Source organism: Salvelinus namaycush, chromosome 8, assembly GCF_016432855.1.
Source record: "Salvelinus namaycush isolate Seneca chromosome 8, SaNama_1.0, whole genome shotgun sequence".
NCBI classification, from domain to species: Eukaryota; Metazoa; Chordata; class Actinopteri; order Salmoniformes; family Salmonidae; genus Salvelinus; species Salvelinus namaycush.
Window position 1 is genome coordinate 65,187,660 of NC_052314.1, and position 21,280 is coordinate 65,208,939.

Below are 21,280 nucleotides of genomic sequence, written 5' to 3' on the forward strand. Positions count from 1 at the left end.
CCCCCCCCCCCCCCACATACACACACACACACACACACACACCCACGTCAGTTATTTTCTTGTAATTTAATATTAGTCTGTGAGTGGTCTGGGTGAGCTGATGACTGATACAACAATTCAGTGGATTTCTAACTGATAACTCTTCTCATCTTTAAGTTAGCAGGAAAGAGAGAGAGAGAAGTAGAGAGAGAGAGAGAAGTAGAGCGAGAGAGAGAGAGAGAGAGAGAGAGAGAGAGAGAGAGAGAGAGAGAGAGAGAGAGAGAGAGAGAGAGAGAGAGAGATGTAGAGAGAGAGAGAGAGATGTAGAGAGAGAGAGAGAGATGTAGAGAGAGAGAGAGAGATGTAGAGAGAGAGAGAGAGATGTAGGTAGAGAGAGAGATGTAGAGAGAGAGAGAGAGATGTAGAGAGAGAGAGAGATGTAGAGAGAGAGAGAGAGAGAGATGTAGAGAGAGAGAGAGAGAGAGAGAGATGTAGAGAGAGAGAGAGAGAGAGAGAGAGAGAGAGAGATGTAGAGAGAGAGAGAGAGAGACTGGAAGTGAAATTAGAAAAACAGGATGCTCTAAGCTTCCACAGCAGGACTCCTTTATCTTTGTCTCACACTGATTTCTTGTGGAGTTTCCCATCCTTAATACGGGGTGATTAAACTCAGGATGGGGTTGGCAGGTAAAGGACAGGTTGATAAGGGATTGGATGACGTATCCTTGTTTATGACAGATCTGATTGTCTGATCATGATTTGGTGGTTATTTTAGAATTCCTTTGTTTATCTGTAGGTCTGTTGTCCATCGGACCATCAGTGTATTAATGTTCAATGCTGTACATGTACATTCATCATGACCACAAACAAGTTGGATCTAGAACACTGGTATCTCACACACCTTTGTACCTCAACACGCTGGTATTAGTGTTCATCTTTAGTGTCTGAAACAGTCCTGACGGCCCTCTCTCCTCCCATTCATTTTATGTCATTGTATAATTGTATACTCATTGTAATTGTATGATAAACTAACAAACTATTCCCTCCTCTCCCCCTTAGATCCCAGAAGAGATGAGTCGCTGCAGAAACTCGTACCAGGAGCAGGCCCTGATCCCCCTGAAGCTGGAGGAGCTAGGGGGTTCCTCTGGGGGTGACGGCGGTGCTGGCGGCCCCATGGGATGCAGGACCTACCTCCAGGACAGCCTGGACGCCCTCCTCAAAGAGGCCAAGGACAAGTTCAAAGGTTACGACAGCTGCTCCACGCCTGAACTCGCCGAACTGGCGTACAAGAAGGTATGGACAGAGGGATAGAGAGTATCAATTTTATTCTCTTTTATTCTATTCTATGGAGGCTGGATCTAGTCTTTTAAATTCTGAGTTCATGTTCACTTTATTGTCCTTATATAGAAGTTCAATTAGTATGAAGGACTACATACATTACTTGTGTTTGTTGTTTAGAAAAGGCTGGCATAAAGCCTAGTGTATTCCACGTCTCTGTCTCCCTCTCTCTCTCTCTCTCTCTCTCTCTCTCTCTCTGTCTCTGTCTCTGTCTCTTGCTCTCTCTCTCTCTCGCTCTCTCTCTCTCTCTCTCTCTCTCTCTCTCTCTCTCTCTCTCTCTCTCTCTCTCTCTCTCTCTCTCGTTGTGTAATGGAAAAGCACCAGTTAGTATTTCCTGTGTAGAAACAGGTCAGTGTGAAACTAGCCCCCCCCCCCCCCCCCCCTAGACTGGCCCCAGGGTGACATCAGCTTGTCAAGGGGCTCCCTCAATGCACACACACACACACACACACACACACACACACTGCTCCCAAGCCAACACTGTCCAGTCGTTATCTCTTTGCCAATAATCTTCCAGTCACAAGGCCTCTTGAAGGAAGGCAGCTGACTAGTGTAACAGATAAGGAGAGAGGCTTTGGGTTGTTGTGATTACAACACTGCCCTTACAGTTATGTTCCCAATCATGGTGCAAGACCTGGGCCTTCTTTCCCAGAGCCTGCGTAGCGCTAGTTTCAACATTGCATCATTACAGTTACCGTTAGCATTAGCATCCATGCCGTTTCCCCAAAAAACATTGTTGCCCTTAAACTCGTCAATAAAATATACAGATATGTTTTTACAAAAGTATTAAAAGATGATCTCTTTTGTTTTCCGACTCTTAGGTCCACGACGGCTCGCCGCTGCGCCTGTGGAAGGCGTCCGTGGAGGTGCCTGCGGGTCCTGAGGAGGTGTTGACGCGGGTCCTCCGGGAGCAGGGCCGCTGGGACGAGGACCTGATGGAGAGCCGTGTGGTGGAGACGCTAGGCGATCGCACAGAGGTGTACCAGTACACCAGGAACACCATGGCCCCCCACCCCACCAGAGACCACCTCGTGCTCAGGTAGAACATTAACCATCTCCCTACACTCCAGAAGGGTTCTTCAGCTGGCCCCATAGGAGAACCCTTTTTGGTTCAGAGTAAAACCCTTTTTGGAAAGGGTTCTACATGGAACCCAAAACGGTTCTACTTGGAACCAAAATTGTTCTACCTTGAACCAACAATATTTATTCAAAGGGTTCTCCTATAGGGACAGTGTAAAAACCCTTTTCGGTTCTAGATAGCACTTTTTTCCTGGAGACTGTACCTACGTTCCCACGCCTTGTATATCCCCATCTTGTGTTGTTTGTCTCATTCATCCATTATTTATTTCCTTCTTTCATTATTCTCTTCCTCAATGATATAAAACATCTCTCTTTCTGTCTCTCTTCCTCAATGATATAAAACAACTCTCTCTCTGTCTCTCTTCCTCAATGATATAAAACATCTATCTCTCTGTCTCTCTTCCTCAATGGTATAAAACAACTCTCTCTGTCTCTCTTCCTCAATGGCATAAAACATCTCTCTCTCTGTCTCTCTTCCTCAATGGTATAAAACAACTCTCTCTGTCTCTCTTCCTCAATGGCATAAAACAACTCTCTCTCTGTCTCTCTTCCTCAATGATATAAAACAACTCTCTCTCTGTCTCTCTTCCTCAATGGTATAAAACATCTATCTCTCTGTCTGTCTTCCTCAATGGTATAAAACATCTCTCTCTCTCTGTCTCTCTTCCTCAATGATATAAAACATCTCTCTCTCTCTGTCTCTCTTCCTCAATGGTATAAAACAACTCTCTCTGTCTCTCTTCCTCAATGGTATAAAACATCTCTCTCTCTGTCTCTCTTCCTCAATGGTATAAAACATCTCTCTCTCTGTCTCTCTTCCTCAATGGTATAAAACAACTCTCTCTGTCTCTCTTCCTCAATGGTATAAAACAACTCTCTCTCTCTCTCTCTCTTCCTCAATGATATAAAACAACTCTCTCTGTCTCTTCCTCAATGATATAAAACAACTCTCTCTGTCTCTCTTCCTCAATGATATAAAACATCTCTCTCTCTCTGTCTCTCTTCCTCAATGGTATAAAACATATATCTCTCTGTCTCTCTTCCTCAATGGTATAAAACATCTCTCTCTCTGTCTCTCTTCCTCAATGATATAAAACATCTCTCTCTCTCTGTCTCTCTTCCTCAATGGTATAAAACATCTCTCTCTCTGTCTCTCTTCCTCAATGATATAAAACAACTCTCTCTCTCTCTTCCTCAATGATATAAAACAACTCTCTCTGTCTCTCTTCCTCAATGATATAAAACATCTCTCTCTCTCTGTCTCTCTTCCTCAATGGTATAAAACATATATCTCTCTGTCTCTCTTCCTCAATGGTATAAAACATCTCTCTCTCTGTCTCTCTTCCTCAATGATATAAAACAACTCTCTCTCTCTCTTCCTCAATGATATAAAACAACTCTCTCTGTCTCTCTTCCTCAATGATATAAAACATCTCTCTCTCTCTGTCTCTCTTCCTCAATGGTATAAAACAACTCTCTCTCTGTCTCTCTTCCTCAATGGTATAAAACATCTCTCTCTCTGTCTCTTCCTCAATGGTATAAAACAAGTCAAAATGTCTTCTCTCTGCTTCAGGACGTGGGTGACAGACCTACCTAAGGGAGCGTGTGCGTTGGTGTGTACCTCAGTGGACCATGACGGAGCAGCGTTACTGGGCGTGCGGGCCAATGTGCTCACCTCACGCTACTTCATCGAGCCATGCAGCAGCAACAAGTCCCGCCTCACACACATCTCCAGGGTCGACTGCAGGTGAGTCAGCTGGAACGGAAGCAGTAGAAACAGTAGGATAGAAACAGTAGAATATAAACAGTAGAATATAAACAGTAGGATATAAACAGTAGGATAGAAACAGTAGGATAGAAACAGTAGGATAGAAACAGTAGAATAGAAACAGTAGGATAGAAACAGTAGGATAGAAACAGTAGAATAGAAACAGTAGAATAGAAACAGTAGAATAGAAACAGTAGGATAGAAACAGTAGAATAGAAACAGTAGAATAGAAACAGTAGGATAGAAACAGTAGGATAGAAACAGTAGACCAGAAACAGTAAAATAGAACCAGTAGAATAAAGGCTAGACATGCTCAACTCTGAACTCAAATGTTTAAGGGAACTAGAGGAGAGCTTTAAATCAAAGTAACTCTGGTCTGATGCTAAAACATCTCCTCTCTAAATCAATGTAACTCTGGTCTGATGCTTAAACATCTCCTCTCTAAATCAAAGTAACTCTGGTCTGATGCTAAAACATCTCCTCTCTAAATCAAAGTAACTCTGGTCTGATGCTAAAACATCTCCTCTCTAAATCAAAGTAACTCTGGTCTGATGCTTAAACATCTCCTCTCTAAATCAAAGTAACTCTGGTCTGATGCTAAAACATCTCCTCTCTAAATCAAAGTAACTCTGGTCTGATGCTAAAACATCTCCTCTCTAAATCAAAGTAACTCTGGTCTGATGCTAAAACATCTCCTCTCTAAATCAAAGTAACTCTGGTCTGATGCTTAAACATCTCCTCTCTAAATCAAAGTAACTCTGGTCTGATGCTAGAACATCTCCTCTCTAAATCAAAGTAACTCTGGTCTGATGCTAGAACATCTCCTCTCTAAATCAAAGTAACTCTGGTCTGATGCTAAAACATCTCCTCTCTAAATCAAAGTAACTCTGGTCTGATGCTAAAACATCTCCTCTCTAAATCAAAGTAACTCTGGTCTGATGCTTAAACATCTCCTCTCTAAATCAAAGTAACTCTGGTCTGATGCTAGAACATCTCCTCTCTAAATCAAAGTAACTCTGGTCTGATGCTTAAACATCTCCTCTCTACATCAAAGTAACTCTGGTCTGATGCTAAAACATCTCCTCTCTAAATCAAAGTAACTCTGGTCTGATGCTTAAACATCTCCTCTCTAAATCAAAGTAACTCTGGTCTGATGCTAAAACATCTCCTCTCTAAATCAAAGTAACTCTGGTCTGATGCTTAAACATCTCCTCTCTACATCAAAGTAACTCTGGTCTGATGCTAAAACATCTCCTCTCTAAATCAAAGTAACTCTGGTCTGATGCTAAAACATCTCCTCTCTAAATCAAAGTAACTCTGGTCTGATGCTTAAACATCTCCTCTCTAAATCAAAGTAACTCTGGTCTGATGCTAGAACATCTCCTCTCTAAATCAAAGTAACTCTGGTCTGATGCTAGAACATCTCCTCTCTAAATCAAAGTAACTCTGGTCTGATGCTAAAACATCTCCTCTCTAAATCAAAGTAACTCTGGTCTGATGCTAAAACATCTCCTCTCTAAATCAAAGTAACTCTGGTCTGATGCTTAAACATCTCCTCTCTAAATCAAAGTAACTCTGGTCTGATGCTAAAACATCTCCTCTCTAAATCAAAGTAACTCTGGTCTGATGCTTAAACATCTCCTCTCTACATCAAAGTAACTCTGGTCTGATGCTAAAACATCTCCTCTCTAAATCAAAGTAACTCTGGTCTGATGCTAAAACATCTCCTCTCTAAATCAAAGTAACTCTGGTCTGATGCTAAAACATCTCCTCTCTAAATCAAAGTAACTCTGGTCTGATGCTAAAACATCTCCTCTCTAAATCAAAGTAACTCTGGTCTGATGCTAAAACATCTCCTCTCTAAATCAAAGTAACTCTGGTCTGATGCTAAAACATCTCCTCTCTAAATCAAAGTAACTCTGGTCTGATGCTAAAACATCTCCTCTCTACATCAAAGTAACTCTATGAGCCTGGTCTGATACTAAAAGGTGTCTCCTCTCTGTCTCTCTGTTTCCAGGGGTCGGTTCCCAGAGTGGTACAATAAACTGTATGGACACCTGTGTGCCAGTGAGGTGGTGCGGATACGCCAGTCCTTCACCAGCCAGATGGATAAGTGAGGGCCAGGCAGCTCCACTTGACTTGGAGACCAAAGTCACAAGAAGGGGCGACACCGTGGAACCCGAAAGACTCTCTATCCACCCCCACCTCACCCCCTAATTCGCTACAGCCCTGATGCTGGTTGGGGTTGACTGGGGAGGACAACCCATTGACTCATTTGATTCAGGCTGTTGACAGACATACCATTGTGTCCTGGACAGAGAGACTTTGAACAGACTTTTTCGTCATCCGTAGACTGTCATCAACGACCAGGTGGTGTTACTGCCTCCGAGGGGTCATGCAAGGACTGGAACGGACGTGGACCCTCAAAGTTCTTTCAGAGTTGTGTTATGGTTCTTGTGCCAGGTGGTGCGTTGCGGGCGGCACGACCAAAGTAAATGTGTCTGAAATGGAAGTATGGTGTCACTCATCCAACAAGCGTAATACCTTTACAGAGAGGATGTGGCATCACCGTCACAGGATGTGATGTCACGGATTAGTAAAAAGAGAATCTATAGGGGAGGGGGAGCTTCTGAGAAGAGTGGTTAGTGTGTGCGTGTGCGTGTGTGTGTGATGAATGGTTGATTAATTAGACATATTTCATGCACTGGCTCCCAGCTGCAATATAGTGTGTATATACTATATCCTGCATCTGTTCATGTTGCTTTTTCCTGTTTCCTCTGTGTGTGTGTGTGTGTGTGTGTGTGTGTGTGTGTGTGTGTGTGTGTGTGTGTGTGTGTGTGTGTGTGTGTGTGTGTGTGTGTGTGTGTGTGTGTGTGTGTGTGTGTGTGTGTGTGTGTACTCGTGCACAAGTGTTTTTATCCTGTTACAGCAGAGGCAATGTCCACAACATTGTTTTCAGGAAGATACTGTATTATTCGACGGATGGAGGATGGACGGATGGATAATATGGGCTAACAGTTGTGTGAATGTATTGAAAATATGCAATATCTGAGTTTGTATTGATAAGTGGGGTATGGTGAGTTGATATTTGGTTAAGTGACATTAGGGAAAGCTAGTATAGAGTGGGTTTAAAGGATGGAACAGACGCAAAATGGTGGCTGGAACACCAATTGGTTGAGAGGGTTAAATTCGCCCCAAAAACTAAAATGGAGACTTAGATTCTGATGGACCAAGCTTAAAGAAAGCAGACAGTCACAGAGCATTTTGATTGATTCCACTGCTTAAAAGAGCACCGAGAATACACAACAATCAACAGGGCTAGGATTCCAAAATGGGCGCCATTTGTAGGCTAAACATCGATGAAAGGAACAATTCCGGTTATTACTTTTGTAGTACGATGTACACAAGAGCAGTCAAGATAGTCTTCTGCTTCACAACAACAAAAAACCCGGGGCGAAAGAAAAACAGAAAAGAAGAGAAGAAATGAATAGAAAACAAAGAAAAGAGATGGTCCTTTTATAAAGGTGTGGAATTTTACAGGTTTTACTGTAAATGGAGGAGGAGAAAGTGCAGAGAATGTTTGTCTGGTTTAAAGAAGGAAAAATTATCTGTATGTGCGTCTGTCTGTCTGTCTGTGTTACCTTAAATGAAGTATAAGACTAATAGTAACCAAGTACACCTTCATCCGGGCCGGATTTGGGCCCCATGTTAAAACCTATACGTTCTCTGTTCAGTGTATGACTAATTTGCTAAGCGTTGTGTTGTATTGTTAAACGTGTGTGTACATTATTTGTTTGCCGTCAAATATGAGTAACGCATGACAATGACAGTTAATTTAAAGCCTCAATATATTTATACCTCAGATATGTTTTTTTGTACCATGTTTATTTTATTGTAAATGTTACGCTTAAGTTACAGAAATTAGAAATGTGTTTTATATTTTGTATTATTAATATTATTTCTGTACAGATTAATCACAGTCACGTGCACTATTAAATGTATTCAACAAAGGGTGTTGTCTTAGTGGGGTCATTGGCTGCTGTTTTGAAATGTTGAGTGTTCAGGTGGATTGGAGTTGTTGACCTGGTTTCTGGTGTCATTTAAAATGATAATGCACTTTACAATGGTCTCATGTAGGCTGCCCCCCAAAGTGGCTACAGTATTAGGACTGTAATAGTGGTGAAGTGCCCCTTTAAGGTTTTTCGGGCCAAAGGAGTGCCATAAGCAATACACCATTACCCAAACATTGGTTTTGTAGTAACTCTGAAATACCTTATCATGGCTCTGATAGTTTGTCTCTAAATTCTTTCTCAGAGAGCTTAGCCTAGGGTCATACTGTACCCTGCCCCTGGATTACCTCTCTCTCTCCCTTCTTCTTCTCTCTCACTCTCTCTCTCGCTCCTTCTTCTCTCTCACTCTCTCTCTCGCTCCCTCTCTTTCGCTCCCTTCCTCTCTCTCTTGCTCCCTCGCTCTCTCTATCTCCCTGCTTCTCTCGCTTTCTCTCTCTCCCTGCCTCTCTTGCTCCCTCTCTCACTCTCTCCTCACAAACAACATGTACAATAGAGAGAGGGAGAGCAAGAGAGAGAGTGAGAGAGGTCCGGAGAGAGGTGGACAGGCAGCAGGCGGTGGCTTGCTTGGTACATAGATGGTGATCTCACTCACAGCCTGTCTTACATAACTGGTTCATATGGCAGGGGTGGACAAAGGGTCTGTTGTGGCCACAGCTGGAGTGGGTGGACTGTCACAGGGTCGAGGGGGGGCTCGGACCCCCCTAGCGTTCCTCTCACATGCCGTTCAAGCCAGCAGGGGCCATCTGTGGGCTTGAGGCGGGTGGGGTTGGCGCTTTTTCCCACCACACACACACACACACACACACACACACACACACACACACACACACACACACACACACACACACACACACACACACACACACACACACACACACACACACACACACTGGGCTCTCACTGGGCTGCTCACACACACACACACACACTTACTGTATGTGTTTGATGTACACATTCTCAGAGACACACGCACATCCTCAAATGCTGTATGAACATATTGATTCTACACACATTTGGTGCACACAGGCATTTGATGTGTTGGATCAATGCAGTGTAAAAGAAAAGTGTATTCATTTATTATTATTGTATTAATAAGGCAACAGGAGTGGAAGAAATGTTACATACACATAGGGTGCATCCCTTATGGCAACCCTATGGGCCCTGGTCAAAAGTAGCGCACTAAATAGGGAATAGGATGCCATTTGGGATCGTGCCACACACTATGCCTTCACAGGAGCACACACGTGTACTGTACACACAGGGATTAGCCACACACTATGCCTTCACAGGAGCACACACGTGTACTGTACACACAGGGATTAGCCACACACTATGCCTTCACAGGAGCACACACGTGTACTGTACACACAGGGATTAGCCACACACTATGCCTTTACAGGAGCACACACGTGTACTGTACACACAGGGATTAGCCACACACTATGCCTTCACAGGAGCACACACGTGTACTGTACACACAGGGATTAGCCACACACTATGCCTTCACAGGAGCACACACGTGTACTGTACACACAGGGATTAGCCACACATACAGTGCAAGAACAGAAGTGACATGTACAAACTTGCGTGAACACCCACATACGCTGTACTCTAAATCTAGATAATGTGCAGATATTATACAGCACACGGCGGCACATTCATTCCTTCTCAACAACAACCCTCCGTCACGTGGACAACAAGAGCTTTCCACATTCTCTTCTGAAGGGTTTCTGTGAAACCAGAGATAAAATAGAGCTTCCAGCTCACACACGTGTTACCGTGTGTGTGTGTGTGTGTGTGTGTGTGTGTGTGTGTGTGTGTGTGTGTGTGTGTGTGTGTGTGTGTGTGTGTGTACATGGGTGCGTGCGTGCGTGCATGCATTGGTATCTACAGTATGTGAGTGTGTGTTTGTGTGTGAATTTGTGCATCTATCTAGGTGTGCATGCATGCATCTACGTGTGTGTGCGTGTATCTATGCGTCCAAGTATGTGTGTGTCTCTTCTTGGAAACCAAACATCTCTGAGCCCGCCCCGGTAAGAGCTGACCTAGAGTCAGCACCAGGGACATGTTCCAGACAAATCCTTTGAGAATGGTGTGGAGGAGGGTTCCCAAATTGATAAACGGGTGGAGAGAGGGAGAGAGAGGAGAGGATGACAGAGTAAAGGTGTGTGGGAGAGACATGGTAATACAGCAACACCAGAATTCCTCTTGTTGTAACATTATGCCGTGTTGTGAAACCTGAGATGCAGGGTTGGAGTCCTTTCCATTATAATTCCAGGTAATTCTGGGAGTACGCTGAAATTCTAATTCTCTTTAATGCTCGTCAGTGAGCAAAATGTGGAATTATAATTTGGTTTATTTTCAGAATTGACCCCAACCCTGCTGAGGTGTGTTCAGTGAGATAAAATGTTCAGAAATGATTGCATATTCTACATGTCACCCAGTCGTATCTTTTCAACACAATTTATATCTGATTGTTCTGTACTGTTGAACCATCCTGAACAGGTTGCCTCTCTCCAGGGGCGCGTTCAGTCAGACAAAACGTTTTGGTAGGTTCAGATAGAAACAATTAATGTATAACAAACACGCCTCTCTGACATGTCGCCCTAGGAAACACTTTGGCTCTATTAATGGAATTTCTATCTGCAACGTTCGACAACGTTTGGCAACTGAACGTGGCCCAGTCATTGCAGTTACAGATGTCTCTCCTGATTGGCCAACAGCAACCAAATCCCTAGATGGCCATGCTACAAAGAACAACTACGAGCTACATCGTCAGAGTTGATGAGTTAGTATATTAGTTATCAGAATCGCCAATATAATCATTGGCCATTAAGGAGAATTAAGTAAAACCACAAGTCCAAATCCCCATCTCCGTCCATGGCTAATTTAGGAAAGGGACCATTTTAGCTAGCTAGCAAGCCACCGGAGGACAACAACCCTACGAGGAGCAACCATTCAAATTGTTTCTGTCAATGACGTATTGTGATGTGATAGGAGTAAAGCCAAATCCAAACTGGCTTTCCTTTGCACTTTTTTTGGTGCACCAGGACCATTCACAGCTGAGCTCAGTTGAGCTCAACGCTGATTCGCTATTATTTTATACTTTTTTATCAAGGGAGGCCAAATGCTTGCTGGCTTCCCTTGCCTTCAGGGCTACAGGTGGCAGCAATCTCATACTCTTTATGAGAGACAGCATCAGATAGTGAACAGCTGTTTTGCTTGCTCAGATGGATTCTCCTGTGAGATTTTTTTTTTTTTTTTTTTTAACCTTTATTTAACTAGGCAAGTCAGTTAAGAACAAATTCTTATTTACAATGACGGCCTACCCCGGCCAAACCCTAACCCAGACTTCGCTGGGCCAATTGTGTGCCGCCCTATGGGACTCCCAATCACAGCCAGTTGTGAAAATGCCTGGAATCGAACCAGTGTCTGTAGTGACACCTCCAGCACTGCGATGCAGTGCCTTAGACCGCTGTGCCACTCTGAAGATACGTTCAGCCTCTTGTGAATCAAAGGAAAATGATGAAACACAGAGACGAAGGATAAATGATATAATGTTTTTTTTCTTGGTCAATTTTTGGTGCTTCCCTTGGCAGCCATGAAAACACACCACTGCCTTGACCCAGGGTTTAACATGTTCACTGAAGATTTAACCTTGACCCGGGATTTAACATGTTCACTGAAGATTTAACCTTGACCCGGGGTTTAACATGTTCACTGAAGCTTTAACCTTGACCCAGGGTTTAACATGTTCACTGAAGATTTAACCTTGACCCGGGGTTTAACATGTTCACTGAAGCTTTAACCTTGACCCAGGGTTTAACATGTTTACTGAAGATTTAACCTTGACCCAGGGTTTAACATGTTCACTGAAGCTTTAACCTTGACCCAGGGTTTAACATGTTCACTGAAGCTTTAACCTTGACCATGGGTTTAACATGATCACTGAAGATTTAACCTTGACCCAGGGTTTAACATGTTCACTGAAGCTTTAACCTTGACCCAGGGTTTAACATGTTCACTGAAGATTTAACCTTGACCCAGGGTTTAACATGTTCACTGAAGCTTTAACCTTGACCCAGGGTTTAACATGTTCACTGAAGCTTTAACCTTGACCCAGGGTTTAACATGTTCACTGAAGCTTTAACCTTGACCCAGGGTTTAACATGTTCACTGAAGCTTTAACCTTGACCCAGGGTTTAACATGTTCACTGAAGCTTTAACCTTGACCCAGGGTTTAACATGATCACTGAAGCTTTAACCTTGACCCAGGGTTTAACATGTTCACTGAAGCTTTAACCTTGACCCAGGGTTTAACATGTTCACTGAAGCTTTAACCTTGACCCAGGGTTAAAATGATCACCGGGTGGTTTCCCTTGATGGTTAGGAATCAAACATACAGTATGTTCCTGCCACATGGTTGAGAGGACCTGGGAGTCATGGGTTCCGTCTTAAATGGAACCCTATTCCTTATATAGGGCACCACTTTTGACCAGGGCCCATAGGGAATAAGGTGCCATTTGGGACATAACCATAATAGCTCTGTCTGTGTAGATGGCCTGATTACAAATGCATGACAAGCACATGAGACGTTTATTGTTGTGACAACAGGAATTATCAGTGATGAAGAGATGGTATGTGTCAACATGAAGAAAAACATGGCTGGCATGAAGGTTGTCTTAAAGTGGACATAATAATATTATAAGACATTCCATGGCTCTAACGCACATACACAGATACACACACAAGCATGCACACACACACACACACACACACACACACACACACACACACACACACACACACACACACACACACACACACACACACACACACACACACACACACACACACACACACACACACACACACACACACACACACACACACACACACACACCTCCCAGTGACTTCACGTCCCAAATGTGGCCCACCTGGCTCTGATCCCTCTCCCCCAGCCAGTTCTCTGCTGGGCGGCCACACAGACTGGTGGTTTTACAGTCAGTCTGTCTGGACATGACATCTGAATGGCTTCTCTGTGGGCAGAGACTTGAGTCATAGAGAGACGGAAATTCAACCTTAGTAAAACATTAGTTCAACATTGACTCATTCTCTTTGAACCACCGTTTGACTATTTCAGGCCCTTAAGCATAGAGTCAGACCAACGTACAGTATCATCAACATGGAAAGACACGTCCCAGATTCAAAGACAACCACATAGCCCAGAGGTTATTCAATCCTCAAACACGGTTGTCTAGGTACACAGTCAGCACAAGTAGTCACAGCTTTCCACCAAGACTGTAATTGGTTGAATGAGGTGAGTGATTGCCTGGCGGTATCAAAAGTTCCCCAGCAGGTCCTCTGCGGATAAGAGTTCCCACCACTGGGGTCAGATTGATTTCTAACTGAGCAAGGGTTTAAGGAATGAGGCTACACTACCATCTAGTGGTCGTTGTAAGCAACTACAAGACCCTGACACCAGTGTGATCCAACAAAATGTGCTGAACAAGTTCAAGTCAGAACATGATGTCTGATTCAAAAGGTAATCATACTTGCAAAACATAAATAATTGCATTATCACTATTATCAATAACGGTCAAATTGACGATTAAACTGATTTGGAGGACTCATGCGTATACATTTTTATTTTACAAGGAAATTATAAAATAAAAATCCTATATCGTATCATCTCTATCCCTTATTATCGCAGCAAATGCATCCGACAATGTATTCATTTTTTATAAATGTTTTATGTATTTAATTATTTGTATGCATCCAAAGATTATGTTGTGGAACAGGGAGGGAAAGGGAGGACACCTGTATAATATCTAGGAACAGGGAGGGAAAGGGAGGACACCTGTATAATATCTAGAAACAAGGAGGGAAAGGGAGGACACCTGTATAATGAGTAGGATTTAGATCTTCCGGTCTCTGGTTAACGCTCCAGTCCAGTTGGTGGCGGTAATGCACCTTAAAAAAATCCAATGAAGAAGAAGAAAACGAAAGTAGTTTTTTCTCAGGACATCCAACGCTCTGGGAGAAAAATCTATAGTTTGGTAATTAACTCTATTCTATTGGAAATCTGTTTGTTTGGGGGCGGGGGTGGCATAGGATACTTGTTTCTTAAATAGTTTGTAACGTGTATGTAATGAATGAATGTTGTTTTAATGGACGGCAATTGCCTTTGAAAAAGAAAGTTTTTTTTATAGGGCTGTATTCATTAGTGCATACCGTAGCAAACCAAAGCAAAACGTTTTGCAACAGAAACGAGAGTTTCTAAGTAGGCTACTATTTTAGTGATGGCTAAATACTTTTAGACATAACACAACAATAATCCACATGTTTTTTAGACATAACAATAATCCACAATCTTAACATGCTTTCAATTCCACAGATGTTGAATCCTTGGGCAGTAAAGCACAGCATGGGTTGGAAACTCTTCTACTGTGTTTTGACATTGATGGTTGGCCTTCTTGGTACGTTTGTCCTAAATGAATCATTTTAGATACACTATGTTCTTTTTGTGTGAACTGGCCTCTGGATCTACATCATTGAGTGTGTTCAATGTATTAGCCTAATGTCAAATATGTTGAGGATTTAGTTAGGCTACAAATATGTAAACCTAATAATCCTTGTATTTCTTTTGCTTCCCGACCGTTTCCACAGAATGCCCCTCGATTGGTAATGGTATCATTCTTAAAACTGTGAATTTGAAGGACAATGTCACTCTCCCTTGCAATGCAACCTGTGACATTGGCATCGTTTGGAGGATTGTGGATGGCCAGGTCGTTGCCAAGATTGATCAAGGAAAATTAATTGAAGGAAAGCGCTTTGAGAAGAGGGTTAAAATCAACAAAGACCTCTCTCTCACAATCAGCTCTGCTGTGTACAATGACAAGGGCTCATATGAGTGTGTCTGTGATAATCGGAATGTTGCAGATGTAAAGCTAGATGTTCTGGGTAAGTTGAAGAGACATGACAAAACGTTACATATTGAAAGGGAACAAGAACTATGACTACTTTACTCAGGGATAGATTTGAAGAGTTTACTTCCAAAATGCTATATACACCATTTTTTTCATAAGAAATGATTGGTTATGGGTACCTTCATGTAAAATATTACTGTTCTCAGATTTAGTTTTGTTCATATGTTTTTATTTGCAAAATACTATATATCTATTTTTTAGCTGGAATGGAATGTTCGTATCCTGTATATTTGACAGTGTTATGTGATTGTCTCACCTACACCTAGGTATCTTAAAGGAATACTTCAGGATTTGGGCAATGAGGCCCTTTATCTATTTCCACGGAGTCAGATGAACTTGTGGATTCCATTTGTATGTCTCTGTGTCCAGTGTGAAGGAAGTTAGAGGTAGTTTCGTGAGCCAATGCTAACTAGCGTTAGCACAATGACTGAAAGTCTATGGGTATCTGCTATGGGTAACTCCCCAGCAGTTTTTTGTTACATTTGACTGTAAAACATAGTAGTACTACTTATTTTTCTGAGAGACGGCTATATAGCGTTTTGAAAAAAAAAACATGGTTATTTGTCTCTGAAATGAAACCATCCAGTGATAGATTTTAAACGAATACATTGAACAAACCCATACCATGATTAGATAATGAAAAAACATACCAATCTCTTTCATAATTTGTAATTACAATAAAAGACCAACATTTCTGAAAATGGATATATAGCGTTTTGGAATGAAACTCTTCATTTATGCATTTGCAATTGTTGCAATATTGTAATATTGGCCAGACCACTGTTTTCCTGAAGTCAGTATGTAATTCAAATTGTACATACACAATTGCTTTCATAATGGCACAGCATTCAAGGCCCACCCCTCTTCTCCCTCCTCATCTAACAGTCCCGACAGAAATATCAGCTCACGTCGGAGATAATGTCACACTTCACTGCTATGGCTCGACCAATAAGCAGGTGACCAATGGTGAGATGTATGTCCAGTGGGAGAAAGATGGACAGACTGTGCTGAAGATTGACCCGACCAATACTACCTATGGCCCTGGATTCATTGACAGGACATCAGTGACCAGGGATGGTTACGGAGAGGGTGACCTCTCTCTCACCTTCACCGGTGTACGCTCGTCTGACCAGGGAACCTACCTGTGCTTCTTCAACCGGGATAGTGACCCAGGATATCCACATGGAGTCACTCTCACTGTCAAAGGTGGGATGTCTATTGAATGCATTGCTCACTTAAGTATTGTATTTAATATTCACTTTTTAACGTATAGACATTGTTCTTTGTCTTATTATTATCATAGTAGTAGATGTAGTGTTAGCGTAATAATTAAAGAGAATAGTATTTAGTCATGGCAGTCTTGCTGTTCTGTATTGTTGTCTGCGCTAGTTGAGATTATAAACTGGGTGGTTCGAGCCCTGAATGCTGATTGGCTGACAGCCGTGGTATATCAGCCTAAGACCACACCCCCTCAGGCCTTATTGCTTCAGTATAATATTGTTGTCATATCCCTTATCTTTGCTGCACTAACACTACTATTTTCTATCTTTCTGTCTTTCTCTAGAAAAGCAATTGGAGCCTGCAATGATTGATAGTGAAAGGAGTAGAGTACCAGTGATAGGAATCCCTATTCTACTTCTGTCAATCATTTGTGTGCTCGGGTTACTGGCGATGCACAAGAGAAACAGGAGACAGCCAACAGAGGACTACACAGTCACTAGAACAGAGGACAGCACGATGATTAACGTAGCATCACCACCACATCTCTCCATCGAGGAACTTCCTGTTCCAGTTCAGGATAGCCAACCGTTGCCAGAAGTCCGAAGAATCCAGAGTTGTTGTGATGATCATCTTGATGAGACCACGTGCCCTGAGGGGATGGATGAACGCACAGAGGAAGAGGAGGAGCTCCATCTCCCTGTTGCTGAAAGTGGGACACTGCTAGAGCAGAAGAAGAGTAACACAGGGAGTTGAGTTTTGGTTGCCAACGTCTTTGTTGTTGTGAAATGTTGGATGAAATGTTCTATGTTCACTGAAGTGGATGTGGATGTCTTCCTATCATAGTTTACTGTATGTATCGGTAGCCAATGACTGTAGCTTGATTGGCTTGGATCAAATGATACAGGGTTTGTTTTGTCTATGGCCCAGTCTTTGCTGATGTCCAGCCTAGTCTTCCAGCCTCACTGGTGGCTTAAATTGTTTCCCCTGTGGACTCATTTTTAAGGCCAGCGATTTTTTATATGAAAGGGAAGCTGGTAGGGTATAAAGGAGGAATCATTCATCTCTTTGGTGGTGGTGCTACTGATATTGTAACAGGAAGGTTTACTGGTCAAGATCAATGTCACATCTAATCTGGCCTTGCTTGATATCTCAGGGGATACCCCCACAAGAGGGCAGATGTACACCTTAATTTTTTATGTAAACTGTGATTATTTTTGGGTCAGTGATCCCTACCCTAAATCCTAACCTTAAACCACAAGCAATACCTTAATCCTTACATTAACTATTTTACATTTCAACTTCTGTGGGGTAGGCACGTCCCAAGGATCCTCGATAACAGATGAATGTATTATTATAACGTATTACATGATACGTAATAAATATATACATTTGCTAAATGATTATAAAGAATGTTTGCTATATTTACTTTTATTTTATCAAATGTAAGAAATACTATTGTTCACAAAGTGTTAACCTGTGTCGAAACTGTTTTGAGCAACTGGCGCAAGCACCTGTAACTTTTGTAGTGATTGTCATTCTGAGTCTTTTCGGTGAGCCGGATCATTTGGCTCCGTTCAGGTAATAGAGCCGGTCCATATGTCAAATCTGGCCAAATTATTAGATGTCCTGCAAAACAATGTATTCTTTTTTTTACAAAAACATCTGCATGGACCAGATTGCCGTGATCTCCTCACTATTTATTGTTTCTGCAGTGAGGACTCACTCTCTTTGGAATTATTGTCACGTTCCTGACCTTATTTTCCTTTGTTTAACTTTGTTTAGTTGGTCAGGATGTGAGCTGGGTGGGTAGTCTATGTTATGTGTTTCTATGTGGGGTTAAATGTGTTGCCTGATATGGTTCTCAATTAGAGGCAGGTGTTTGACGTTTCCTCTGATTGAGAACCATATTAAGGTAGGCTGTTCTCACTGTTTGTTTGTGGGTGATTGTTCCTGTGTCTGTGTCTGTATGCACCACACGGGACTGTTTCGTGTTTTCGTTCGTTCGTTTGTGTAGTCTGTACCTGTTCGTGCGTTCTTCGTGTATATGTAAGTTCTCAAGTTCAGGTCTGTCTACGTCGTTTATTGTTTTGTAGTTTGTGTAAGAGTTTTCGTGGTTCGTCTTGTCTTTAATAAATATATTATGTCTGCATACAACGCTGCGTTTTGGTCCGACCCTTACTCCTCCTCCTCATCCGAGGAGGAGGCATTAGACAGCCGTTACAATTATTTTGTAATTTATCTGCAGAAACAGTAAATAGCTCATAAAGGAGTAATAGCAGTATGCAAATCAGGGAGCCAAATGAACAACTCTTTCACCAATGTGATTCGGTTCCGTTCAGAAAGAGACGTTAATTCGCTTACTACCCAAAGCTAAGAGCCAATTGGTGCTTGATTTGAAAATGTGGTCTGAGGTGCCCTATGGATGGTATGACAGAATTGTGGGCCAAGCAGAGGCCAACTTGACCTCCATACCGCATTGCCATGGCCTCTCAAATGTTGTAACAATGCAGAGGGCATGATTGGTTGAAGGTAGGTGAGGTCGGGAGGTCCTGTATAAACATAAACTCCCTTCCTTGACAGCTGTACCATCGAGAGCATCCTGACCGGTTGCGTCACCGCCTGGTATGGCAACTGCTCGGCATCTGACCGTAAGGCGCTACAGAGGGTAGTGCATACGGCTCAGTACATCACTGGGGCCAAGCTTCCTTGCCATCCAAGCCCAAAAAATTGTCAGAGACTCCAGTCACCCAAGTCATGGACTGTTTTCTTTGTTACCGCATGGCAAGCGGTACCAGAGCCTCAAGTCTAGGACCAAAAGGCTCCTTAACAGCTTCTACCCCCAAGCCATAAGACTGCTGAACAATGAATCAAATGGCCACTATTTATATTATTTTATTGTGTTCCTTTTTATTCTTTTTTATTTTAGTTTATTTGGTTTGTGCTCTAACGAGTGACAAACCCGGATCCGGGATCCCCCCCATCAAAAAAGCTGACTAGCATAGCCTAGCCTAAAGCCACAGGGATATCATATAATAAAATGTTCATGAAATCTGGATAAGAGCGTCTGCTAAATGACTTAAATGTAAATGTAAATCACAAGTCCAAGACACCAAATGAAAGATACACATCTTGTGAATCCAGCCATCATTTCTGATTTTTAAAATGTTTTACAGGGAAGACACAATATGTATTTCTATTAGCTAACCACCATAGCAAAAGACACCACTTTTTTTTCCCACCATTTTTTTCCTGCATAGGTAGCTATCACAAATTCAACCAAATAAAGATATAAATAGTCACTAACCAAGAAACAACTTCATCAGATGACAGTCTGATAACATATTTATTGTATAGCATATGTTTTGTTCGAAAAATGTGCATACTTCAGGTATAAATCATAGTTTTACATTGCAGCCACCATCACAACTCTCACCAAAGCAACTAGAATAACTACAGAGAGCAACGTGAATTACCTAAATACTCATCATAAAACATTTATGAAAAATACACAGCGTACAGCAAATGAAAGACAAAGATCTTGTGAATCCAGCCAATATTTCAGATTCTTTAAGTGTTTTACAGCGAAAACACAATTTAGCATTATATTAGCTTACTACAATAGCCAACCACACAGCAGCATTGATTCATGCACGTTAGCGATAGCGAATAAACCAGCAAAAGATATTAATTTTTTCACTAACCTTCTCAAAACTTCATCAGATGACAGTCCTATAACATCATATTACACAATACATATATTGTTTGTTCGAAAATGTGCATATTTAGCGGCACAAATCGTGGTTATACAATGAGAATAGTAGCCAAGCTGCCAACAAAATGTCGGGAGAAATCTTGGGAGAGGCACCTAATCTAATCAATAACTAATCATAAACTTGACTAAAAAATACAGGTTGGACAGCAAATGAAAGATACATTAGTTCTTAATGCAACCGCTGTGTTAGATTTTTAAAATTAACGTTACTACGACATACAGCGTGCGCTAAAGCGAGACCGCACCGAAATTAATGACGGAATAATAGTTTTACATTTTTCAACAGAACAACGAATTAACATCATAAATAGTTCTTACTTTTTGATGAGCTTCCATCAGAATCTTGTGCAAGTGGTCCTTTGTCCAGAATCATCGTTGCTCGGTTGTAGATTGTCGTCTTCAACTTAGGAATTAGCAGCAAACATTAGCTATGTGGCCCAGACGTGTCCAACTCTTCATAACGCAGCACAAAGAAATATCCGAAAATCGCAATAAACTGATATAAACTGATATAACTCGGTTTAAAATAACTACATTATGATGTCTTTAACACCTATATCGAATAAAATCAGAGCCGGATATATCTAAGGCCTATAACGAGAGCTTTTCAGAATGCCATCCTGAGGTCTGTCTTGCGCCATGACGAACGTTGAAAAGAGCGCACCCCCGGTTCCAAGAGCCTTTATATGGCCTCAGATCTGCCTAGCAACACCATTCCAATTCTCACTGCTTACTGACATCTAGGGGAAATCGTATGCAGTGCATGTCGACTCATAGATTACATGCAATTTAATAAACTGACCCTGGAACAGAGCATCGATTTCAGATTAGCTGCAACTTGAGTTCTGTTTTACTCACAGATATAATTCAAACGGTTTTAGAAACTAGAGAGTGTTTTCTATCCAATAGTAATAATAATATGCATATTGTACGAGCAAGAATTGAGTACGAGGCAGTTTAATTTGGGAACGAATTTTTACAAAGTCGAAATGGCGCCCCCCTATTGACAAGAAGTTTTCTTAACTCTTCTTGAACTGCACTGTTGGTTAAGGGCCTGTAAGTAAGC

The 21,280-nt window shown here is 42.0% G+C and overlaps 2 protein-coding genes across 2 annotated transcripts in view; both read left to right on the forward strand.

Moving 5' to 3' along the window:
- The window catches only part of dlc1 (DLC1 Rho GTPase activating protein), a 62,533-nt gene extending 54,358 nt beyond the window's left edge, over nucleotides 1-8,175 (forward strand). Inside the window, exons 11-14 of the mRNA XM_039000315.1 lie at nucleotides 1,036-1,269; nucleotides 2,136-2,353; nucleotides 3,968-4,141; nucleotides 6,180-8,175. Coding sequence (XP_038856243.1) covers nucleotides 1,036-1,269; nucleotides 2,136-2,353; nucleotides 3,968-4,141; nucleotides 6,180-6,279 — 726 coding nt within the window. The 3' untranslated portion in view covers nucleotides 6,280-8,175. The remainder of the gene's footprint in view (nucleotides 1-1,035; nucleotides 1,270-2,135; nucleotides 2,354-3,967; nucleotides 4,142-6,179) is intronic.
- A 6,052-nt stretch (nucleotides 8,176-14,227) lies between these two features.
- Nucleotides 14,228-17,840, forward strand: si:dkey-22i16.9 (fibroblast growth factor receptor 3). The gene is made up of 5 exons (XM_038998884.1): nucleotides 14,228-14,291; nucleotides 14,630-14,711; nucleotides 14,902-15,195; nucleotides 16,107-16,427; nucleotides 16,786-17,840. Exons 2-5 carry the CDS (start codon nucleotides 14,630-14,632, stop codon nucleotides 17,193-17,195), a joined length of 1,107 nt encoding a protein of 368 aa, XP_038854812.1. The 5' UTR covers nucleotides 14,228-14,291; the 3' UTR covers nucleotides 17,196-17,840.
- Nucleotides 17,841-21,280: the final 3,440 nt, after the last annotated feature.